The 25,005-nt window shown below is 52.7% G+C and overlaps 3 protein-coding genes across 14 annotated transcripts; 1 reads left to right on the top strand and 2 right to left on the bottom strand.

The window, feature by feature from the left end:
- Positions 1-3,894: 3,894 nt before the first annotated feature.
- Positions 3,895-7,397, bottom strand: Dand5 (DAN domain BMP antagonist family member 5). Of its 2 annotated transcripts, none has more exons than XM_004872413.3 (2): positions 6,781-7,213; positions 3,895-4,316 (listed from the first exon to the last, which is right to left on the bottom strand). In XM_004872413.3, exons 1-2 carry the CDS (start codon positions 7,096-7,098, stop codon positions 4,071-4,073), a joined length of 564 nt encoding a protein of 187 aa, XP_004872470.1. In that variant the 5' UTR covers positions 7,099-7,213; the 3' UTR covers positions 3,895-4,070. The 2 variants fall into 2 exon arrangements, 1 of the variants encoding a protein (XP_004872470.1); XR_015447521.1 differs by lacking the exon at positions 6,781-7,213 and adding an exon at positions 7,260-7,397 and having other exon boundaries at positions 4,191-4,316.
- Positions 7,398-15,864: 8,467 nt separating this feature from the next.
- Gadd45gip1 (GADD45G interacting protein 1) lies at positions 15,865-18,399 on the top strand. Its single transcript, XM_004872412.3, has 2 exons — positions 15,865-16,275; positions 18,037-18,399. Exons 1-2 carry the CDS (start codon positions 15,926-15,928, stop codon positions 18,374-18,376), a joined length of 690 nt encoding a protein of 229 aa, XP_004872469.1. The 5' UTR covers positions 15,865-15,925; the 3' UTR covers positions 18,377-18,399.
- Positions 18,400-18,811: 412 nt separating this feature from the next.
- Positions 18,812-24,953, bottom strand: Rad23a (RAD23 nucleotide excision repair protein A). 11 transcript variants are annotated; one of them, XM_004872407.4, is made up of 9 exons: positions 24,619-24,952; positions 22,786-22,947; positions 22,466-22,647; positions 22,277-22,332; positions 22,019-22,146; positions 21,756-21,834; positions 21,531-21,664; positions 19,587-19,751; positions 18,812-19,498 (listed from the first exon to the last, which is right to left on the bottom strand). In XM_004872407.4, the coding sequence occupies exons 1-9, from the start codon at positions 24,772-24,774 to the stop codon at positions 19,385-19,387; spliced, it is 1,176 nt and encodes a 391-aa protein (XP_004872464.1). In that variant the 5' UTR covers positions 24,775-24,952; the 3' UTR covers positions 18,812-19,384. The 11 variants fall into 11 exon arrangements, with proteins under 11 accessions (XP_004872464.1, XP_021106018.1, XP_004872465.1 ...); XM_021250359.2 differs by having other exon boundaries at positions 21,531-21,661; positions 24,619-24,951; XM_004872408.3 differs by having other exon boundaries at positions 24,656-24,941.
- Between the last annotated feature and the right edge of the window lie 52 nt (positions 24,954-25,005).

The raw sequence follows: 25,005 nt of genomic DNA, 5'->3' as shown, positions 1-25,005 counted from the left end.
TAGGGGCTCTCTGGGGAGCTATGCAGTCTTCTCTACAGTGGAGTCTATGGTAGCTGGCAGGTACGGGTCCCCAGGGGAAGCTGGGCTGGCAGAGGAGAGAGGTGAAATCCCAGCTGTTGCCCTCACAAGGCTGGGTCAAGCCAGGCCAGGGCTGGTTCCCTAATTGCGAGGCTGGGTCAGCCCAGCCCAAACCTGGACCAAGGGCGGCCCCTGGTGGCCACCTGTGTTCTTGCACGCATTCTTTTTTTTTTTTTTTTTTTTTTGGTACGGATAGAACTCAGGTCCTTGCGCTTGCGCAGCAGGCGGCGAAACCACTGAGCTAAATCCCTGGCCCAGTTCTTGCACTCATTCTTAAGGGACGATGGGCTGCTGGGTTGCAGCGGCCCGGGGCACCCAACGGGCAAGGGCTGAGCACACAGAGTTCGAAGGCTGAAGTCCAAAAGAGAAACCCAGGTCTAGAATTCAGAATTCTGTAAGTCCCACAATCTAGATGCAAAAGGCTTGGGATGTAGCTCAGTGATCGTTGGCACCAGAAAGAAAGAAAAAAAAGAATCTACAATCCAGTAATACCAAGATCTAGAATTCAGATCCAAGAAGGCAGAACCCAGACTAAAATCCAGATCCCTCCAGCACTTGGGTGGTTTAGACAGGAGCATTGCCTTGAGTTCAAGACCAGCCTGAACTAGAAAGACTGTCTCAAAAAAACAAACAAAGGGGGGCCGGGGATTTAGCTCAGTGGTTTCGCTGCCTGCTCCACAAGTGCAAGCGCAAGGACCCGAGTTCCATCCCCGGTACCCCAAAAAAAACAAAACAAAAAAGTTAAACATTAAAATAAACGAACAAATAAATAAAATCCAGGTCCTTTATCCAGAACCACGAAACCATATTCTGGAAACCAGAATTCAGAAATCTAGATTCCATTATTCAGAAATAGAATGTAGCCAGGTGTGGTGGGTGTGGTGGCACACACCTGTCAGCCCAGCCCTCTGAAGTCTGAGGCAGGAGAATCACTGCGAGTTCAAAACCAGCCTGGGCTCCTTGGTGAGTTCAAGGCCAGCCTGAACTACACAGTGAGATCCTATCTCAAACAAACAAAAACAAAAAACTGATGACTTGGGGGGGGGGGGCGGGCACGGGACAGTAGGGCCAGGAATTTAGCTCAGTGGTTTCACCGCCTGCTGTGCAAGCGCAAGGACCTGAGTTTGATCCCCGGTACAAAAAAAAAAAAAAAGTAGAATGTAGGAGCTGGAATGCAGCTCCAGGAACCTGGAAGCTGGAGTCCAAAGGGCAACCTGCAAAATCCCAAGCCTGGAGCCCTCCTCAGACCCTTCCAGATATGAGGTATGGGACAAGTCTGAGGGGACAGAGCAGACCCCCTTGTGAGAACACATGGCCTCTCCAACTATTGCCCCTTTCCAGAGTGCCTGTGTGCCCACACACATACACACACGCACATACATACCGCATCACAAGGATCCTACACTCAGATTTGCACCCTGTGACTGTCACATACAGCCTCACTTTGCTCAGATGACGCCCACAGTCATGCAGGATCACACACACATGCACCTACTCCCTGACATCACTCCTAAAGACATACGGAACCACTGTCCTCTCCCACACGCAGATGCACCCCTCATGCACTCCACAGTGTCAGAGCTGAGCCCCACTATCCTGCCAAGCTCCAAGACACACAGCCACCACCCAGACATGTGCAGGCCCATGACCCCCACCCCTGCACCCAGGTGCACACGAAGAATCGTGATGGAGGCTGGGATGAGTGTACGCGCACACACACACACACACACACATGCACACACAAGCTCCCCAAGCACAGAGAAGCCCCACGCCTTGGCAGCCATGCAGCCCCTGGGAATAAGACCCCAGGGACGGGGCTCACGGCGCATCCCCGTCTCCACCCCAGCCCTCCCCGCCTGGCCGGCTGGCGGGCTTTAATACAGATGCCAAACTCATAATTGTAACTGAGGGTGACAGGGTCACCTTGAGGCCCAGATGCTCACGCAGTGACAGATGGCGTTGGCAAACCTGATTAGCAGCCCCTGTGCCAGCGCCTGTGGCACCTGCGTCCCCCCTCCCCCCCACACACTCATTACCCACCCTTACGGGGCCTGGGGGGTGGGGCGGGGGGCAGGAGCCCTGGGGGCTGCCCTGGCACCAAGGTTCCCAGCTGGCTCCCCTGGCTGGCAGGAGGTGAGCACAGCCGAGGGGGGTGGGAAGCAGGCGCCTTAGGCGCGCCAAACAGGGTGTGCTGGGGCTGAGCTGCCCACTGGACACCGCCTGGGGTTGGCACCGAGCTCTAGAAGGAGGAGGGGTCACCCCCTGGGACCTGATGACGCTCCCCCCCCAAACCCCTAAGCCCTGGGAGCTGTGGCCAGGCCAGTTCCCAGTCAGCACTGCCTCCCAGGTCAGAGGTCAGGGTCTCCCATGCCCCACAGGGCCATCTGTTTCCTCGGGGCCCCTGCTGCCCCCTCACCTGGGCCTGCCTTCCTGCGGCAGGAAGAGGGGAGCCCCCGCCCCTCGCTGGCTCCCTACCCACCCTCCAGGGGGCATTTGGAGGAACGGTGATGGCGCCACATGTCCCTGCATCTATGCCAGACGGGCCCATCTGCCAAGGCCCTGGTTCCAGCCGCCGGAAAGCCAGGCTGCCCGTGCCTGAGGTGGACCCTGTGCCCCAGCTGGGGAGGGAGCACCTGATGTCCATGCCTGCCATGGTCACCCACCCACTCCCAGGGAGCCCTGGTCAGAGGAAGAAGCACACACAGTTGGGCCTGCCGACCTTTATGGTTCTGTGGATGCCACACTGGGCAAGGGGCAGCATGGGGGCTCAGGAGGAGGGACAGGGAAACCATCAGGAGGAGAGGCATTTAGGGACCCTGTGTCCCCCAGCAACTGTGTCTGCTGCCAACTTTGGTTTTGTGGTGTCCTTAGGTCTGTGTCTCCGGGTCTGGATGGAGCATCTGTCCTCCCTGCAGCTGGGAGTGTGTCTGACTCATCGCATGAGAGCAGTTCAGTTTAGTGGTTAAAATCTAAACCCCCAGCCAAGTGTGATGGTGCACACCTGTCATCCTAGTCCTCTACAAGGCTGAGGCAGGAGGATCGCAGGCTTCAGCCCAGCCTGGGCAACTCAGCAATTTAGCAAGATCCTGTCAAAAAAAATATTTTTTGTACTGGAAGTCGAACTTGGGACCTTGTGCTTGTGAGGCAGGTGTGGCACCACTAAGCTAAATTCCCAGCCCTCAAAATTTTTTTTTAAAAAATCAAAAGGCATGGAAATATAGCTCAGTGTGAAGGCCCTGGGCTCAATCTCCAACACACACACACACACACAAAAAGTCTGGGGCTAGGGGTGCAGCTCAGTGATAGAGTGCTTGCTTACCTGGCATGTGGGAGGCCCTGCTGTGTGACCCTGGGGGAGCATCTGAGACCAGAGCCCCCTAAAATGGTATGACATTAGCCCCACCTCAGAGGCTGCTCAGGCTACACCGTGAGGATTGGAATCAGCCTTCTCAAGGCATTGCTGAGGCCAGGTGCCTGGTGAGTGGTCAGTGAGCAGCACTGTGTCTACTTGTGGCTCCACCCCACAACCGGGGCTGTGTCTAATATCCCTGGGGGCAGGGTGAGGACTTTAGGACCTGTCTGTCTATCCCTACATCCCCAATCTCTGACCCAGTATATAGTATCCAGGTCAGTGTCTTTCCTTTTCTTGTTGTTTTTTTTTACTTGTTATTGGGGTTTTGTTTGTTTGTTTGTTTTTGAGGCAAGATCTCGCTATGTTGTTCAGGGTGGCCTAGAACTCACTATGTAGCCCAGGCTGGCCTTGAACTCCAGCAATCCTCCTGCCTCAGCCTCCCGAGTGCTGGGCTGACAGGCATTGCCACCATGTGGGCTCTATCATTGTTTCTCTTCTTTTCTTTTCTTTTCTCCTCACAATGCGGGAGATTGAACTCAGGGCACAAGTGCTCTCCTACTGGGCTATATCTAAGGCCTGCCCGGCTCTATCTTGTTCCATCTCTTCAAAATCCGTGTCCATCTATCCATACGCAATGCTGTCACAGCTTTGGGCTACACTGACAGCCTTCCACGAGCGCAGTGGATGTCTTCACCCGCCGAGGGGATGCTGGGCTGCCCACTCGACACCACAGGACCACTGGCACCCAACGCTTCCGGGTGGGCACACAGCTGTTGCAGAGGGAGCTCGAGGCAGTGGCTGAGCCGGGCACGTAGAGGGAGGAGCACTGACCAAAGCACAGGTGGTTGTGAACACGGGTAGCTGTGCAGCTGGGCCGGGACAGCACCTGGGGCCGGGCACAAGGGGACACAGGGTTAGGGCAGAGGCATCGGGACAGAGCAGGGAGAGGAACTGCCACTCGCTCCCTGCACCTTGGGAGGCTTGGACTCCAGAGCCAGGCTCCAGTCCTGACCCTGCCATCACCTGGCTGTGTGACCTAGGTGAGTTCCTTGGCCTCTCAGGATCACTTTCCCCACCTGTAGAGTCATGATCATTCACACAGGAAAAGAAGAAAGCATCCTAGGCCTTCCTGGAGTTGATTACCCAAGGGACAGAGAGATTGTAAAGCCAAGCAAAAGACAGATATGAACACCCAGAACACACACCAACAGGAAGCTGCTACACCCCTGGTACTCAGGAATGGGGTGGGGCAGAGAATTCAATCGGAAACTCTCAGCAATGTGCCTGGTACCCAGTTTGTGCTTAATAAATGCTGGGTCCTCCCGTGATGCTCTCTCCCTCAGTGGATCTATTTTCTCAACCCTAACCACAGTCTTTCTCTGCCTAAATCCTGCAGTTAAGTGGGTACATGGCACGTGCCTGAAATCCCAGCACTCTGGGAGGCTGAGGCAGGAGGATCATAAGTTTGAGCCCAGCCTGACAACTTTAAGACTCAGAGAGACCTTGTCTCAAGATAAGGGGGGGAGGCTGAAATTGTCGATCAGTGTGAAGACCCCTGAAAAAAAGAAAGAACAAGGAAGAGGGAGAGGGAACCTGCCCTCAACTAGGTGCTTCTTGTCTTCCTTAGGCTAAGACACATCCTACCCGCAGCCGAAGTCTGCCACACTCTGTCCTGAGCCCCTGGCTCCCTTCTGCCACCTCCCAGCCTGCTGCAGCTCCTCCTGCTTCCTCAGAGCACCCGGAAAGGAGACAGCACCCAACTCGTTCCTTCACGTGCTTGAGCCATGGTTTTGTCTCTCTGGAGGTCGGCCCGGCCTCAGCTTTCTATCCCCGAGTGTAAACTACCCAAAGACAGAGACTGTGGTCCCTGGACATCAGGACACCATTCCTAATGAGAGCAGGCTCTAGCAGGCTAGGAGCCAGGGGTGGCAGACAGTCCCACTACTCAAAGACTGAGTCAGGACAATCACAGCCCAGCCTGGGCAACTTAATAACTTAGCGAGGTCCTGTCTCAGAAGTAGAAATAAATTTACAAATATATTAAAAGAGGGGCCGGGGATTTAGCTTGGTGGTTCTGCCACCTGCCTCGAGAGCGCAAGGTCCTGAGTTCGATCTCCGGTACCAAAATAAATACATAAATATATTAAAAGGGCTGGGATGCAGCTCAGAGTGTAGGCCCTGCATTCCATCTCCAGGACCAGAAAATAAAACACAAAAGCAGCCACTTGGTCTTGGGAACCAATACCTGGGCTCAAGCCCTTTGGTCAGACCTTTTCGGATCACTGACTCCATCTTGTGGGGTGAGAATTGAGGTTCACAGAGGAAAGCTTCTTACCCCGGCCACACAGGAGTCAGCCATTAAGGCAAGACCCGAAGCCGGCACCCAGGGTCAACTGCTAAGGCCCTTCTGAGCCCAACCCAAGTGGAGCAGCAAGAGCCTTCCCATACCCATGGGAAAGAGGTAGTACTACAAATCACGATGCATTCATTCAACAAACACTGACTGATTCCATCTTGTGCCTGGCCTTGCTGGAGGGCCTGGAGACAGGGACACTGCAGAGAACAAAACCAGATAAAGTATATTTCCTCATAAACGAGTCAGACAATATGTCTCATTACAAAGAGAACCTGAGGCCTCATTAGCTGATGGCATCCACGACAGAGCCTCCTGCCTCAGCCTCCCCAGTAACTAGGATTACAGGCATGCACCACCATGCCTGGGTACACATTTTTAAATAAATGACATTTTAAACATCTTTAGGTGAGAGAAGGGACCGTAGGTAGGTTGTTTAGGTGAGAGAAGATTCCTGGGGCCAAGGCCCTGGGGTAGATGGAATATCGGTGTGGATGAAAAGCAGGAGTGAAATGAGGAGGAGCATGGGAAGTGAAGCCGTGAGGAAACACGGTCAGAGAATAAGGACTTCATGGGGCACAAGGAAGAGTTGGGGTGTTGTCTCAGTGAGGTGGAAGCCACAGAGGGGAAGAGGGGGGGGGACCTGAGCCAGGCGCCCACATAGTCCCCCTGGAGACTGGAAAGCAGACTTGGGAGGTGGGCAGTGACACAGCCAGGTGGCCATGGCCTGTAGAAAGCTGAGGCTGAGAGGCATTTAGGTGGAGGGTACAGGGCTTGAATTCAAATCTACCTGGGCTGACCTCCATCTACTCAAGAGGATCCTAAGTTCATGGCCAGCCTGGGCAACTTAGTGAGCCTACCTCAAAAAATAAAACGGGCTGGGGTACAGTTCAATGGCACAGCTCTTGCTTAGCATTTGTAAAGCCCTGGGTTCAACTCCCCAGAACCCCCCAGAGAATTTTATCTGGGGACACAAGCTGTGTCCTCTCCTGCTCACCTGAATGAAGGGGACAGCCCTGCACCTCTCTTGGGCCACTTCCTGCGGGTCCAGAGGCAGAGACAGCACAGCAGCCACTCCTTGCCCGTGCTTCAGCTCACCTGGCCTCTGCCATCTGCCGCTCTGCAGGCCCAGGAAGGTCCTCCAGCTGCCCAGGGCAGGGGCTGCCAGCGGTGTCAGTGGCACCAGGGCGCCGGTCCGGTTGGTAGCACCCCAGGGCTGTGGCAGGGGAGCCTGGGGCCCAGGCCGTCCTGAGACTGTGGGCAGCCAGGCCCCACCCAGTAGCCCCAGGAGAGCAGTAAGCAGGCCACAGATCATGGCCCCGCTGTCTGCCGTCTATGTCAGGCTAGGACTGGGCTCAGGGTCCTGGGCACTGACCCTGCTGTCTGTGAGCAGAGCCTGGCCTGGGACTTGCTTTTAATCACTGCCCCTACCTCCACCCCCACCCCCATCCTGGGGGAGCGCCTGTGTCAACTCACGTAGGGAAGAACAGTACAGCAGGCCTGCTGGGCCCCCACAGCTCCTCCCAGCTGCAGTGGGGATCAGGAATCCAAACTGAGCCTGAGCCACCACACATCTGTCATCCCAACCACTCAGGAGCAGGCCAGGGATTTAGCTCAGTGGTTCCACCGCCTGCTGCGCAAACACAAGGACCCAAGTTCAATCCCGGTATCAAACAAACAAAAACAACAATAAGGGCAGGGATTTAGCTCAGTGGTTCGGATGCCTACCTCGCAAGCACAAGGTTCTGAGTTTGATCTCCAGCACCAAAAATAAAAATAAAATAAAATAACAACAACCAACCACTCAGGAGGCTGAGGCAAGAAGATTGCAAGTTTGAGAACAGCCCGGGCAACTTCACAAGACCCTTTCTCAAAATAAAATAAAAAGCGCTGGGGATGTTGGTCAGTGGTGAGCACTTGTCTCACGATGGTGAGCACCACTGCTGCTGTGGTGGTTTTCTGAGCCCTATCACAGAGCAGGCATCATTCTCAGCCCTGAGGACACGAGATAGAAACTGGGTCCTCCTGCACTGTAATGCAGAAACCAGACAATAAATCATAAATAAGATGACTTCAAAATCATAAGTGTTAAGCTATTAAGTAATACAGCTCATTGGCACTTGCCTAGTATCTGGAGCCCCTGGGTTCAGGCCCCAGTTCTGTAAGGAAGGAGGGAAGGAGGGAAGGAAGGAAGGAAAGAACTGTTCATAAAGCTGCACATGGGGGCGCATGCCTGTAATCCCAAATTGGGCAGCCGAGGCCTCAAACCCAAAGTTTGAAGTCTTCCCGGGCAACTTCCAAGATCCTGTCCCCAAAGAAAAAATTTAAAAGCACTGGGGATATAGCTGAGTGTTCCCTTGGTTCCATCCCTTATATCAAAAAACAAAACTCACAACCAGAAGAAGAAGAGGAAGAAGAAGAAGAGGAGGAGGAGGAGGAGGAAGTGGAGCAGGGAGAGAGAGAGAGAGAGGGAGGGAGGGAGAGGGAAGGAGGGAGGGAGGGAGGGAGGGAGAGAGAGAGAAAGAAAGGAAGAGAGAAAGAAAGAAAAGAAATCAAAATGAAATGAGCCTTAGAGGGGAGGGCAGGAACCTCTGTCCCCAGGGTGGTCAGGAAAGGCCCCCCGGGAGGTGACGGTATTGCAGAGGCCGGATGCGGCGCAGGAGGCGGTGGGAACAGCCCGGCGGGGCGTGGAAGGGGGTGGAGGAACCTGGCCCCGAGGCCTCGCACCTGTGCTGCGCGCACCTCGCACCAGGGTGAGGAGCGGTCGTGGGAAGCAGCTGCCGGGTTCCTTCCCACGGCCCGAGCTGCACTCGCGCCCTCTGGCGGGGGCTCTCGGCACTGCGCGTCTGCAACAGGGACCTCTGCTTCCAACTCCTCCCGCCGCAGTTCTGGTCTTGAGTCTTGCGGGAGGCTATAAGGCTCCAAACTTGGAAGCATTCTCCCACCCCACCCCAACATGACTCCAGAAGTGTGGGTCGCATCGGAATCCACCCAGAACTGGCTGTGGTGGGGCACCTCTGTCACCCCAGCACTTGGGAGGCTGAGGCAGGAGGATCACTGGCAGTTTGAGACCAGCCTGGGCTACATAGTGAGTTCAAGGCCAGCCTGGACTACATAGTGAGACCCTCTCTCAAAAAGCCAAAAACAAAAGAACCCACCCAGGATCCTCCCACTCCTCACTGCCACTGTGCCCCCCACCGGGGTGCAGCTCCCTTCATCCAGCACCTGGATCCGGGCAGCTGCAGCCCCATTTGTTCCTCACAAAGCGAGCACCAGAGTCAGACCCTGTCCCTCCAAGCTCAGAGCCCTCCATGGCTCCCTCCAGGCCCTGCAGGATGTGCGTGCATCATCTTCCCACCCTCCTCTCCTCACACTCTTGGCCTACCCCTTTCTGGCAGTACTAAGATTGGAACCCAGGACCTTCCCACTGAGCTACATCCCCAGCCAGTTTTTATTTTTTATTTTGAGACAGGGTCTTGCTAAGTCATTAAGTTGTCCAGGAGGAGCTAGAACTTCAGTCCTCCTGCCTTGGCCTCCCATAGTGCTGGGATGACATATGTGTGCTGGACTCTCTCACACTGGCTCATGGCTGTTTTCCAAACTCTCCAGGCATGATGCTCCCTTAATACCACAAAGCTACACCCCAACTACCTCTGTATCCATGTGATTCCACCCACGGGGTCCCCCAGCCCCAGACCATGTCAAGCTCACTGTGGTCATGCACAGCATTATTTTTTGTCCTTCCCTAAAGAATGCTGTGTAATGACAACTGCAGAGCACACATGCTGCTTGAGGTGTTTTTGTTGTTGTTGTTGCAGTACAGGGGTTCAAACTCAGGACCTTGGACTGCAAGGCATGCATGGTGCCACTAAGCTAAATGCCCAGCCCTGCATGAGGTTTTTTTTTTTTTGGTACCGGGGATTGAACTCAGGACCTTGCGCTTGCGAGGCAGGTGCCGGAACCACTGAGCTAAATCTCCGGCCCTACATGAGGTATTTTTATTAGTCCATGTTTGTGGTACATAATGTTTACATTCCCTGTGGGGAGTTGGTGCATGTACACAACACACCTCAATTCCTTTCTTCATCCCCTCCCCCACATCCCTTGATCCCAGGGATTTAAAGTGTACAGGCTGCCAGGCACAAATGGTGTACCTGGTAATCCCAGCTACTCCAGAGGTTGAGGTGGGACGACTGGAAGTTCAAGTACTGCCTGGGAAAGATAGCGAGATCCTGTCTCAAAATTTTTAAAAAATGCTGAGGGTGTAGCTCAGTGCCAAGGTCCCGGGCTCAGCCTCTAGTGCCTCCATGTTTCATCTGGAAGCCCAACCAAACCCTCATGTGCTCACAGGCGGGCTCCGGGGATGTGACTGATCAAGGGGTGTGATCACCATGTGTGGACTCATCCTCCCGTGGGTGTATTGATGAATGTGCAGCTGGGGGCTGGTGCTGGGCAGAAAAGGGCTCACTGTGGGGTGGTTGGGAAGGCTCTGTCTCCTTCCCAGTTCCCCTCAGCTCTAGCTGCCTCCTGGAAGCCCAGCCATGGGTAGCTCTCTCACCAGGCCCCCTGCCGCACGTGATCCAAAATAAACCTCTCCTCCCTTAAGTTGTGGGTGCCAGGTCCCAGCGATGAAGAAAGTGATTGAGACACACACACACACACACACACACACACACACACACACAAAATAAACAAATAAAGTCTAAGGAAGGATGTGTGTAGGTTTTAGCAAATACTATACCGTGCGTGTGTGTGTGTGTGTGTGTGTGTGTGTGTGTGTGTGTGTAATATGAGGGATTAAACCCAGGCATACTCTACCACTGAGTGACATCCCCAGCCCTTTTAATTTTAGGACAAAATCTTACTAAATTGCCCAGGCTGGCTTTAAACTTAAATCCTCCTGCCTCAGCCTCTCCAGCAGCTGGGATTACAGGCATGTGCCACCAAACCCAGCCATATTACACTATTTTATGTGACTTGAGCACCCATGGATTTTGGCATCCACAGGGGTCCTGGAACCAAACCTACCACAGACACCAAGGGATGACTGTATAAGACTGTGGAAGCCAGGCATGGTGGTGCATGCCTGTAATCCCAGCACTCAAGAGGCTGAGGCAGGAGAATCACCAGAAGTTCAAGGTCAGCCTGGGCTACATACTGAGTTCAAGGCCAGCCTGGACTATATACTGAAACCCTGTCTCAAAAAAAAAAAAAAAAAAAAAAAGACCATGGAAGCTCTTGAAGGTTCAACATGGAAAGACCCCCTAAACAAATTAAGTAGAAATTAGAAGTTCAGAACAGGGTATGCACCATGCTGACATTTGGGGAAAGAATAAGAACACATAGTTGTTTACTTAAATTGCATATTGAAAGGGATGATGGATTTTCCTGCTAAACAGGGGCATGAAAATGGTCAGACAGGAGGAAGGAGAAGCACTTTAGACATTAAACACTGTTTTAGGGGCTGGAGTGTATAGCTCAGTGGTAGAGCACTTGTGTTGCATGAAAAAGAGAAAGAAAGAAAGAAAGAAAGAAAGAGAGAGAGAGAGAAAGAAAGGAAGGAAGGAAGGAAGGCAGGCAAGAAAGAAAGAGGGAGGAAGGGAGGGAAGGAGAAAGGGAGAAGGAAAGGAAGGGAGAGAGGAGGGAGAGAAAGAGGGGAAGGAGGAAAGAAGGAAAAGGGAGGAAGGGGGAGGGGGGAGGGGAGGGGATGGAAGAGAAAGAAAGAGAAAAACAGAAAAGAGGTAGTGAAATAAACCAAACAAATTTAAGAAGTGCCAGGGATTTAGCTCAGTGACTCCACACCTGTCTCAAAAGTGCAAGGTCCTGAGTTCAATCCCCAGTACAAAACACACACACACACACACACACACACACACACACACACGGCACCTCTTGTAAGCATTACCCTAAGAAATGAACATTAGATATTTTCACCTCTGACTCTGTACCTCTCTTAATGTCTGAATTTTCCAATTTCAATCTTCATGCTTGTGCCAGAGATGGTGGTGCATGCCTATAATCCCAGCACTCAGGAGGCTGAGGCAGGAGGAGCCCTGAGAGTTCAAGGCCAGCCCGGGCTACACAGTGAGTTCAAGTCAGCCTGAACTACACAGGGAGACCCTGTCTCAAAAACATAAATAAATAAATAATAAACCAAAAAAACCCCTTCATGCCTGTATTTATAGTTTTCCTATACATGTTTTGTTGTCTCTGTTTCTGTTTTTTTGGGAGGGCTGATGTAGTTTGGCGTGGTGGTTTTTGTTCCTTCCCCCCAACCCAGTACCGGGGATCCAACTCAGGACCTTGTGCTTGCAAGGCAGGCGCAGCATGACTGAGCTAAATCCCCAGCCCTTGGCATGTTGTGTTTGAGACACAGTCTCCTTATGTAGTTCAGGCCTGATCTCTCACTATGTAGACCAGGCTGGGCTAAAACTTGCTGCAATCCTCCTGGCTCAGCCTCCTGGTGCTAGGATTACAGGTGTGTGCCACCACACTAGCCAGTGTTCCTATAAATTTATTCATTAAGAAAAGATAGAATAGGGCTAGGGATTTAGCTCAGTGGCAAAGCACCTACCTTGTAAGCACAAGGTCCTGAGTTTGATCCCCAGTATCAGAAAAAAAAAAGACAGACTTCATAGTTTTCCTTTCCTTTTTAATTTTTTCTTTTTCTTTTTTGAGGTGCAGGACCCAGGGCCTTGAGTAGAGTTCGCAAGAGATCTACCACTGAGCTATACCCCAGCCCTGTCTTTCTGATTTGTAATTGAGACGTAATTGTCTACGCTTATGGGGACAGTGTGACACTTGATTACACGTGTACACTATGTAAGGATCAGATCAGGGTCACTGGCATACCTGTGAACTTAAACATCAGTCATGTATGTTGGGAACTTTTAAATTCATTCTGCTGCAACTGGAAATATGGAACGAATTGTTGCCAACTATAATGACCTTACTGTGCTACTAGACACTAGCAGTTAATCCTCCCATGCAGCTGCGCCCAATTTTATTTGGTGATACTGGGGGTTGACCACAGGGCATCCCCAGCCCTTTTTACTTATTTTGAGACAGGGTCTCAGGTCTTGATAAGTCACTTGGTTGCTCAGGCTGGGCTCAAACTTGAGGTTCTCCTGCCTCAGGCTCCTAGAGTGCTGGGATCATAGGTGTGCATCACGAAGCCCAACTATTTGTTTTAGAACTAGATATGGTGCTGGCTGTGAATAGTGTGAATGTACTAAACACCACTGAACTGTATGCCTGAAAATAATGTGGTGCAGGCACTGAAAAATGTAACAAAACAAAGCAATACAGAAACTACAACTGAAACCAGATGTCATGGTGCACACCTGCAATCCCAGAATTCAAGAGATTGAGGCAGGAGGATCACAAGTTCGAGCTCAGCCTGGGCAACTTAGTGAGTTAGCAAGACCCTGTCTCAGAATATAAAATTTTAAAAGGGCTGGGGCTGCAGCTCAGGGCAAAGGACCTGAGTTCAACCACCAGTATTCACAAAAAAGGAAATAAAGAAATGTCTATATATAAGGAAAACAAACAGAACAGGAAACGTCACTTGCTAGAAAACAAACCATGTAATCCCCACCAGATGTTCTCTCTGACTCCTCCCACCAGAGGCCTCCATCCTGACACCAGATAGTCACTGACACTTTTTTAAATTGTTCAATCTTCATTTTTTTCCCCCCACTACTGGGGATTAAACCCAGGAAGCACTGACCTAGACCCCTCCCCTCTTCCTCTCCCTCTCTCTCCCTCCCTCCCCACCCCCTCTCTTTCCTGACTGGGTCTCATTAAGTTGCCCAGACTGGCCTCAAATTTGGAATGCTCCTGTCTCAGCCTCCCTGAGTAACTGGGATTACAGGTATGTATCAGCAGAATTTTGTTCCTTTTTAAGGCTGAAATCTTTTTCTTAAAAAGTGATTCCTGGGCCCAGGGATTTGGCTCAGTGGCACCACACCTGCCCCGAAAGCACAAGGTCCTGGGTTTAGTCACCGGTCCCCCCCCCCCGAAAAAAGTGGTTCCTGTACTGTAATCAGGCATTGATAATTTTATACCATAAAAATTCGGGTTTAATACAGTTCAGTGATAGAGCGCATGCATGAGGATCCAGGTTCAGTTCCTAGCATCCAAATCAGCAAGGTGGCATAAAGTAAATACATAGTTCCAATAAAATAGAAAATAAACAAGGTATGGTGGCACACACTGGTCCCAGCTGCTGGGGAGGCTGAAAGAGGAGAATCAATTGAGCCCAGAAGCTATAGATCAGTCTGGACTACATGCAAACCCCATCTCAAAGCTTAAGTAATACTGATGCACAATTTGTTTGTTTTTTCAATGCTGGGGGATGGAATCCAGAGGCTCGTGTATGCTAGGCCAGGGCTCTAATCCTGAACTATTATATCACATAAATGTTTTTTCTTTTTATTTTTTCCAAATGTTTTTTCATTACCATGGATGGAACCCAGGGCTTTTGCACTGAGCTACATCCCCAGTCCTTTTTTATTTTGAGACAGGATCTCACAAAGTCAATAAGGTACCCAGGCTGGGATCAAACTTGCAATCTTCCTGCCTCAGCCTCCCAGAGTGCTAGGATTACAGGCTTGCACTAGGTTATACAATTTTAAATAATTATTTTAAATGTAAATTTAAATATTTAAAAGAAATGTCTAGGTAAGATAGTAAGAAAAATATACTTAACGACTTCAGGAGGGGTATTGCTGGCACACACCTGCAAACCCAGCATTTGGAAGTGTGAGGAAGGAGAATCTTGTAGGCTACATAGTGAGTTCAGAGTTGACTTGGACTACATAGCAAGACCTTGTCTCACAAAACCAAAATAGTAACAATAATAATAAACCAGCCAAGGTGGTACAAGCTTGCAATCCCAGCACTCAGAGGCAGAGGAAGGAGGAGTTCAACTCCACCCTGGGCTACATAGTGAGTTCAAGGCTAGCCTGAACTACTTAGTGAGACCCTGTCTCAAAACAACCCCCCAAAAAAGTGTCAAAAAATAAATTGAAAAATTTTTAAATAAAAATTGTGAGATATTAAAAATCAAGTTGAGGGCCAGGTATTTAGCTCAGTGGTTCTGTCGCCTGCCTTGCAAGCGCAAGGTCTCGAGTGCAATCCCCGGAACAAAAAAAAAAAAAATCAAGTTGAGCATGTGGGTTCTTCAAAATGCTAAGAATAAGAACTACCATATGTTCTAGTGATACCACTCCTTGGTATATACTCTAGGTCAGGTCAGCATAATGTAGCCATCCCTAAATACCCAGGAATAGTGTGGCACCATTCACAATATGGAACCAGCCTGGGTGACCATAAAAGGTAGTTTAGCCAGGGATTTAGCTCAGCGGTTTCGCCGCCTGCCTTGCAAGCGCAAGGTCCCGAGTTCGATTCATAATGGAGTGGGATTCTGCCATAAAAACAAAATAATGTCAACTGTAGGAGAACGAATGTAACTGGAGACCATCATTTAAGCGAAGTACGACAGGCTAAGATAAGAACTGAACGTTTTCCCTACTACTGTATATGGAAACTGGGGAGAGGGGTACACAGGAGAGACAACCGGAAGGGGACTAGGGGAGGGGTGAAGGTATTGTAGACATCTAATTAGATATGTATTAGGCAGTTAGATAGGGCTTAGGCCCTTGGGCCATCGAGGGAGTTAATGCAGAAGACAATTGAGGTCATCTACTCAAGGCCAAGACTCAAAAAGTATTACCTTCACATACTTCCCCTAGAGGTGAACAGCAGTGACTGATAATCTAAATAGACAGGGTGTGGTGCTGCATGCCTGTTATCCGGGGACTTGGGAAATTGAGGCAGCAACGTGGTTAGAGGCCAGCCTGGGCTACACAGTGAGTTCACTGAGCTCACAGTGAGCCTGAACTACAAAGCAAGATCTTGTCTCAAAAAAACAAAAAAACCCGTCAAATGTTTAAAACATTAACTGCTACAGTATTTTAATAAACAACTGCTTGTGCGGAACACACTGCGGTAATCTAGGCGCACACAACTAGCCCGTCCCCTTCCTCAGCTGAGGCACAGGACGCCCTGCCTCTGCCCTGCACCTGCGCTCAGGCAGCGCCACGAACAGCTCGGCCATCTGCGAGGACCCCGAAGCCAAGATGGCGGTGCCCACGCAGCAGGCGCGCGGCCTGCTGCGGCTGGCGGCGATCCTGCCCCACAGGTCGCGCGGCTACCGCGCGCCGCCACCCCCACGCCGATCGCCGGGCCCCTGGTGGCCGGACTCCGAGGACCCACTGACCCCGCACTGGCAGCAGGGCCCGCGCTACGCAGCCAAGCAGTTCGCGCGGCACGGTGCCGCCTCCGGGGTGGCCCCCGGCTCGCTGTGGCCGACTCCTGAGCAGCTGCGCGAACTGGAGGCGGAGGAGCGGGAATGGCACCCGAGCCTGGCAACCATGCAGGAGTCTCTGCGGGCGAAACAGCTGGCGAAGGAACAAAAGCGTAGAGAGAGGTGTGTGCGCGCGGTGGAGTGTGCGGGATGGGCCTTGCGCGCATGCTCAGCTGGCTGAGAACGCCGAGAAAACTCGCGAACATGCATCGCACATTTCCGCAGCGCCTACTATTCCAAAACCCTGACCCAGGTATCCTGTCCCAGGCGCCGAGGACACGGCACATAACAAAACAGACCAAGATAGTTTCAGACAGCAACAGGATTGTTAAGACCAGAAAACTGGGTAGCCGAGCTTAGTGATGCACGCCTGTCATCCCAGTACTCTCGAGTTCGAGCCCAGCCTGGGCTACGTAGGGAGACCCTGTCTCAAAAACTAAATAAAATAAAAAGAATATGAAGCAGGCTGAAGAGCATCTGGAGTAGGCCTCTGTGAAGGGATGTTTTAGGCTTCTGTGAAAGGATGATATTTAACCAGAGCTCTGGATGACCTAATGGGGACGTCTCAGGGAGGGAGCTGCTGCTAGAGGAAGCAGCTGGTGCAGAGGTCTTGAGATTAAATAGTGCGCAGGACCTGGTTTAAGGAACAGCCAAGGGGCCACTGTGGCTGGGGAAGAGTGGAAAGTGAGGACAGTGATTGGGCCTGGAATCTGGGCAGAAATTGGCTTTGGAGGCAGTAGAGGGATTAGCCCTGCTACTTGGGAGGCTGAGGCAGGAGTATTACAAGAGTCTAGCCTGGGCAACTTAGCAAGACCGTGTCTCCAAAAAACAAACAATAACGACAAACCGAAGTAAGGGTGGAGGGAAGGCCAGGGCCATCTGGATGACTACTTCCTTGGGGTCAAGCATATCCTGTTTAACCTTGACCCCCCAGCAGGGACATGATTCTCTTGTCCCTGAGAATTGCAGGGATCTTCACCTTCACTTCACCCTTGGGGATGCAACCAGCTCACACATGGTAGGCAAGTGTTGTACCACTGAGCTACATCCTCAGTTTAGGGGGGAGGCAGTCCAGCAGCCTCTGTAAGACAGGCCTGGTGTGGCCAGATATCTAGTCAGTGTCAGTGAATGGCAGAGCTGAGTGACCTTGGCATGGGAGCTTAGTCATTTGTTTCCTTTTTCTAATTCTTAAAATGTGGAGGACTGGTATTACAAATTGAGGCTTGGAAGGAAGTAGCCAATCTAGTTTTTTGAGGGTTTTTTGGTAGCTGGGATTGAAATCGGGACCTTGTGCTTGCAAGGCAGGCGGCGGAACCACTGAGCTAAATTCCTAGCCCCAGCCAATCTGGTTTTTTTGAGATAGGGTCTAACTATGTATCCCAGGCTGGCCCCAGTCTTGCAGTGATCCTTTTGCCTCAGCCTCCCACATGCTGGGATTACAGGTGTGTGCCACCACACCTGGCTTCCAGTGTTTCTTGCCTTCACTTTTTTTCGTATATCCTTTTATTGGTACATTTTAGGTGTACAATATAATGACATTCATCACTGGAGATATGCACCTTTTCTTGCCTTCACTTTTGTGCCTAGAACTAGGCCAAGCATAGTGAGTGGTCTGTGGTGTCTGTGGAGCATACAGTAGGTGCTCTGTGAAGCTTGGCATGAGTGAGGTGTTCAGGGGAGTGCCTCCAGGTGGCTCAGGGAACAGCTCAGCAACATACCAGGCTGAACTTGCCCTACCGTGGAGTACAGGAGAGCCTTGATCTCTGTGCCTGCACTGGTCAAGCACTTTTCCTGCCAGTTAGAAGTAGAGATGTCTTCCTGACTGGTGGGGAACTGGGGCGGGCTGTAGATGAATGGGTGGCATTCTACCCTCCCTCCCCACAGGGAGCAGCTCATTGCTGAGCGCATGGCCAAAATGCCAAAAATGATTGAGAATTGGCGGCAGCAGCAGCTCGAGCGCTGGAAGAAGGTGCAAGCAGACAAAGAGCGCAGGGCCCGCCTGCAGGCTGAGGCCCAGGAACGCCTGGGCTACCACGTGGACCCACGGAGCACACGCTTCCAGGAGCTGCTACAGGACTTGGAGAAGCAGGAGCGAAAGCGCCTCAAGGAGGAGAAGCAGAGGCAGAAGGCGGCGAGGGCTGCTGCCATGGCTGCTGCCATGGCTGCCAGCACAGCCCAGGACCCAGAAGCCTCTGGGTGGCCAGCTCCTGAGCTTTCCCAATAAAGCCTGGTACCCAGCAGCCCCTCCGCACAGGACTCTGCGTCCTTTCTCCAGGTGCCTCCCCAGGTCCCTTGGCTCTTCCCCACAACACCTGGGGTTGGGACTTCCCCAGCCAGCTGTTTGCATGGGGACCCTGGGCCATATCATGCCACTAACTGGGGCTTCAGGGGAGGAAGGGATGCGATGGGCAGGTAACAGAGCAGATGGCAGCAGAGAAGAAGGCTTCTGTTTACCAACATTAATCTCCAGTAATTAGCCAATTACCAGGGGGAAGTGCAGCCCAGACAGACTATAGTGATCATGGTAGGGGGCTGGGAGAAGCAGCCCTTCCCATGCTGACCGAGGCAGGGACCCCCTGCCCTGCTCCACAGTCCTCCACCTCCAGGCCCCTGCTGTCCCCAGGCCCAGGCAAGCCGGCGTGGCACGGACCATTAGGGCTTGTTTTTAAAACTTTATTCACTTCAAAACCTTTATCAGAGACAAGAGGTCTGTTCTGGGGCAGGGGCAGGGGCAGGGGCAGGCTTGGCCTCCAGCGGCGATGTCAGGCTTCCTCCCCCAGGCTGAAGGCCAAGGCCAGACTGGGGTAGGGGCCTTGTGGGTTGCCCCAGATTCCGGCCACTCCAATGGAGGATCAAAGTTTGGGGCTCCAGCTTCCCCTCATCCTGGAGGAGGGCAAGTTGGGGAGCAAATAGCCGCCTCTCCATCTGGCTGAGGGAGCTGGGACAGAGGCCAAGAGGGGCCCATCTGTCGACACTTGGCCCTGCCAGCAACTCCAAGCAGGCTGGGCTGGGAGAACGGGGACAGCTGTCTGGCCTGGGTCCTCTGACCAGGATGGAATGGGGCTACTTGAAGAGGGTGGGAAGCTGGCCTGTTTGTTTTTTTTAAAAGGTTTTTTACTTTTCCTCACTTAAATAAACATGAATATATATATATGTATATATATATATACTTTTATAAAACTTTTGTGGAGTGGGGCAGGGTAGGGGCAGTGCATGGCCTGGCCTCCCAGTGTCACTCGTCATCAAAGTTCTGACTCAGGAGGAAGTTGGCAGCCAGGTTCTCGTTCTTTTCACATGCGAAGTAGGCCTGGATCACCAGGCTCTCAGGAAAGCCCAGGGCCTTCAACTGTGGGAAGACGCATGGGGGGGGGGGTGTGAGGGTTGCTGGGCAGGGTGGCCCCAGCCCCAGCCAGCCGGTCGCCCTCTCTGCTTACCCTCTCAATAGCTTCCTTCTCCTGCGGTGTCACCTGGATGTAGTTCATCTGTGGGGCGTCCTCACCTATGGCGCCCACCTCCCCCTCCACGTCGGAGATGTCCGCCAGCTCCCCAGGGGGTTCGTTCAACATCTGGATGAACTGCTCCTGGTGACGGCTAATTTGCTGTAGGAGAGGGGGGTATGGGGAGGCCTGGCCTTGGTTCCCCCTCCCCAGGTCCCCACCTCAGACCTCACTTTTTTAGTCAGTAGACACAGCAACACAGGGTGGGGATGAGCCCTGTCTTGGTGAGGATGGTGTCCCTGGGCTGGAAGACAGGCTGCTGGTGGGCAAATACAAGGAGCAGACAACAGCGGGGCTAAGGCTTGGGAAGTAGCTGAAGCCCAGGTGTCGGGGGCCTGTGCAGGTCTATGGCACCTGGAAGGCATGAGCAGGAAGTGCACAGGCCCTGGGGTGGGTGTATCCAGCAAGTCTCAGCCTCAGGAGACCCGCGTGACAGGACACGGAGGTGAATGAGAGAAGCAAGCTGGGGCCAGGCACTTTTCCATGGCAACGGGAAGCCACAGTGGTGACAGTTCAACAGGGAAGACAAAATCTGAGAACTTTTTAATTATTTATTTTTTAGCAGGAAAGTTTATTGAAAAAGTAAAAGTGAAGAGTAAGAGAGAGACTGGCTCTGAAACAGTCTTGGGCCGACTGAAAGAGGAAAAAGCAAGATAAAAGAACACCCTGGAGAAAGCAGGGTGGCCCACAGGAGAGCCACGAGAGCCACGGTCTGGGGACTTTTTCTAACTTTTCGTTTGTTTGGCTTTCTTTTGAGATGGGGTCTCGCCATGTAGTCCAGGCCGCCTTTGAGCATGCAGCGACCCTCCAGCCTCAGCCTCGGGCTCCTCGCCGCTGGGCTTCTAGGCATGCGCCACCACATCCAGCTCGGGAACCACTCGGTGCTTGGGACGGAGCCCAGGGCCCTCGGCAAGCTTGGCAAGCGCTCACCACTGAGCTGCACCCCTACTGTGTGTCCTTTTCAAATCCACTTATCTGAGTGTTGGAAGTCTCAAGACTCTGGTGCAACTGTACTCCTTATACATCTGACAGTTTCACAGTGAAGAGTAAGTGCTTCTTCAGAATCTGAGGTCTAGGGGACAAAGGATCAGGGTGGCTGTGGAATTAGAGGCTTGTGAGAGGGTGTCAAGGTGCCAGTGAGAGATGAGGTTGGCAGCCATGGAGGTAGGGGCAGGGGCAGGGCCGAGATGGCCCCAGTAAAAGTCAGCTTGGGGAGGGCCTGTCCTGTCTCAGAGGTCTAGAAAGTGCTGCAGCTATACGTCAAGTCAGCCATGAGGAAGTGTAGCATACAGAAGTCTGGGTGGTCTCCCTAGGCTGGGGTCATCACAGACTGAAGGCCCAGGACAGCACCAGGAGGACTGTGCAGAGAAAGAACAGGGATGACCTGAGCACAGTGGCACAGGTCTATAATCCCAGCACTCGGGAGGGAGGCTGAGACAGGAAGATCTCAAGAGTTCAATGCCCAGCCTGGGCTACCCTGAGAGACCCTGACTCAAAAATACCCGCAAAAAAGAAAGGAGTAAGAGGGCCGGGGATTTAGCTCAGTGGTTTCGCTGCCTGCTGCGCAAGCACAAGGACCTGAGTTTGATCCCTGGTACCAAAGAAAAAGGAGTAAGAGAAGCCTGCACAACGAACTGTGGAGGAACAAGGGGAGGAGCAGAAGTTGGCAGGTCCTGAGCCACCTCACAAAGGACCCAGAGGAACCTGCTGTGCTGCTCAGCCCACACACACATTCCACCAGCAGGGTCCACAAAACTATGTTGGTCAGCAGGCAACAGGAGTGGGAGTGGGGGCTGTCCTTAGCCCAGCAGTCCAGGTGAACAGTGACCCCATCAACCATAGGCTGTGGCATCTACCCCACTCCCCCTGCCCCGGCCGCACCTGCAACAGCTGAGGATTCTCCTGGCCCAGCTGCTGGAGTAGGGCAGGCAGCAGTGCTGGGTTCTGCTGGATCACCTGCCGCATGTTCTGGAACTGGGGCTGGTCCCGAAGAAACTCCAGGGGGTTTTCTCCTGCTGACAGCAGGAAGAGGTAGTCAGAGACTGCACAAGGACCCAGGCCTAGCACCAGGAGATGCCCCATGAGCACATTGCCTAGCCCACCCACCTGCTTCTGTGGCTGGCTGCTCAGACACTTGGCTCTCCTGGATGGAACCGTGTTCAGGCTCAGGGTTTCCCGGAATTCCCTGTCAGAAATCCTCTTTAGTTCTCCCACACAGACCTCTGGCTACCTTGTCCACCACAGGCCACCCACCAGTCCCACCCCACCTCCCAAGTGAAACCTTCAGTGACAGCAGCCACTACCCAGGGCTCCTTGGCAGCTTCTGCCTCTCTGATATGCCACCCCGGGAGGTGGTAGCCCCACCTCACCGTGAGCAGATACTCCACAGCCCGGTGTGGGTTGTTGTAGCTGGCTCTCAGGGCAGCTATGACACGTTCCCGCTCATAGCCCATGGACATGATCTCCATCAGCATCGTCTCGTACTCAGAGCCAGTCACTATGGAGGGAGCACCAGGACCTGGGTCACGAAGGACAGGGCAGAGCAGTGCCCACACCCTCCCATACCCAGATGAGACCCAGCTGATACAGGTCCCCAGTCACCTCTGCCCTGGGGACCACCCACCCACCTAACGTGGAGGCCGCATCTTCCTCTCGCCCACTGCTACCTGAAGAGGGAACAGAGCTGCAAATTCAAGAGAGAGAAATCGGACCCTGGCTTCTGGTGCCCCCCCCGCAAGATGTGCAGGATCACACAGGTGGGCACTGAAGGTTCAGGGAGGACAGGGCCCCAGGAGGGAATGCTGCCCCTGCCTTACCCTAACACCGACTCTGGAGATGTTGTGGTAGCAGACTCCTGCGATGGACTCTTGTCCTCTCTGGTGGCAGGTGGGGGATGGGACATGCCTGAAGCAGGAGACAGCTGGAAGGGGGTCGAGGGCTCTGGGGCAGCAGTGGGTGAGACTTCTGGGGGTGCTAGGGTACTCTGGCCAGCTTTAGCCTGTGACCGCAAGAAAAAAGGGAGCTAGTGTCAGCACTCCTATCAAGCCCCAACATCCTGCCCCAGTGCAGCCCTGCCCTGTGTTCAGCTAATCTCTCCTGGGCACACAGGCTCTGTCAGCTCCCACTAATCACCCACCTTGGTCACCATGACAACCACGAAGTTCTTCTCGTCAATACGATAGTCCCTGATGGGGACATCATCACTCAGGATCTTGCCAGCATAGATGAGTTTCTGTCCGGCCACAGGGAAAGCATCACGGCCCTTCTCAGCTTCTATCTTCTCCTTCAACACCTTCACCTGGAGGAGTCCAGACAGCCTCTGTGAACCCTAAGAATCTATCTTCCCTTCTGGTTTAGGAGGAGAGTTTGTAAGCCTGATGGCAGAGAAGCTCAGCTTCACAGTCAAACACATTAGCTATGAATTCATTTGACAACTGGCCTGTCAATGGTATTTCCTGAACACCTATTAGGTCTCAGATGCTAGCGTAGGCACTAAAACCTATGTGGGGGGGGGTTGGGCCCACTGGGGATCGAACTCAGGACCTTGCGGTTATGAGGCAGGCGCTGTGCCACTGAGCTAAATCCCTGCCCCACTAAAACTGTTTTATACAGAAGCCCCAGCATGGAACAAAACAAGTTCCCAGGGCCTGGGGATTTAGCTCAGTGGTTCTGCCACCTGCCTCGAAAGCGCAAGGATATGAGTTCGATCCCCGGTACCAAAAAAAAAAATACAGAAAACAAGTTCCTGCTCACATGGAGAGAGTGCTAATTTGTTGGGGTTTTTTTTTTTTTGGTGCTGGGGATCGAACTCAGGTCCTTGCGACAGAGTGCTAATTTGAAAAGAATAACAATTATATTTCAGAGTGGCATAAAATACATTGAGATAAAATAAAAAACAAAAACAAAAAACAGAATAAGCCAGGCATGGTGGTGCACACCTGTAATCCCAGCACTTGGGGAGCTGAGGCAGGAGGATCTCAAGTTCAAGACCAGCCTGGATTACATAGGGAGACCCTGTCTTAAACAAACAAAAAGATTAAAGGGACAAATAGGAGTCTCCCATTTATGATGCTAACCTGGGACAGTAAGAGTGATCAATAATTACCAAGGGGTAGTCAATACATATTGCTAATGCTACTTATTATAAATGTTACTGTACTTTTAAGGAACTGGGGATGAACATAAGGATTGAACCAGAGTTACACCCCAGCCCTTTTTATTTTGAGACAGGGTCTTGGTAAATTGCCCAGGCTGGCCTCAAACTTGTGACCCTCCTCCTGCCTCAGCCTCTTCAGGTGCTGGGATGAAGGTGTCACCACTGTACCCAGCTCTATCTTTAAGCCTCATAACATCTGCATGATACAGGTAACACTGGACTTATTTTATATTTGAGAAGACGAGACAGAATTAAGCAACTTGCCCAAAGTCAGACTGATTAAAAAAAACACCAAAATGAGTTTCTTTTTCTACAAAAACTGGGCGCGGGCAGGGAGCGTGGTCGGGGTACAGCGCTGGCCCATCCAGGAGCATGTAAGTCAGACTATCTTGGGGCAGTGGCACGGAAAGTGCCGAGCGCACACTCAATTTGCTCAAATAAAATAAGCCGCCGACAGACAAGAGCCACCAAAACTATGATCACAGACCATTTATTATCAGAATCGCTGTCGTCAAAAGTCGGAATCCTGGGTCACCTTTGCCAGACGAGGAACACCTGCACAGAACAGGGGGGCGCGCGGACCCCGGCACCGCGCGCTGAGAGGCGCTGACATCCGAGCCCGCCCGCTGGGCGCCCGGGGTAAGGCTTGCCCGAGAAGGCCCAGAAGCGACGTGGTAGCCGCCGCGAGCCGGTCCAGGGCTAACGTGGGGGTCCAGGAGCCGGGCAGGTGAGGGAGTGGGGAGGGCCCAACCCGCAACGTCCTCCGTTTCCCTCCCGCCGGAATCTCGGCCTCCCAGCCCCCCCCCTCGGTACCCGTAGCTCCCGCCCGGGGCTCCGGCCCAGCCCGCACCGTCTCGTCAGGCTCCATACGGATCTTGAAGGTCTGCTGCTGTAGCGTTTTGAGCGTGATGGTGACGGCCATGGCGGGGCCCGAGCAACGGCGGCTGCCCCTGGATCTTCACACAACATGCAACTCACGCCGCCGCCATCTTAGCGCCCAGCCGCACCGCCCACCAAGCACTTCCGGGTCAAGTGGCGCGTGCGCTGACCATCAGCACACGCGATAAGCGCGTGACATCGCCCCAGCTCTCTTGGGTTTGCAAGAGAGCGCTCACAAGGCCAGGCATGCGCAGATTGACCTGTGAGGCAGGAGGGGCGGCCCATCGTCTTTGCGTACGTTTGTCACGTAGCTTCCAATGA

The sequence above is a fragment of the Heterocephalus glaber genome, unplaced genomic scaffold (assembly GCF_053883595.1).
Source record: "Heterocephalus glaber isolate CG9 unplaced genomic scaffold, H.glaber_assembly_v1.0 deba00001760, whole genome shotgun sequence".
NCBI lineage: Eukaryota > Metazoa > Chordata > Mammalia > Rodentia > Bathyergidae > Heterocephalus > Heterocephalus glaber.
Note: the sequence above shows the minus strand (reverse complement) of the source record. Positions and strands in the feature narration are given on the sequence as shown.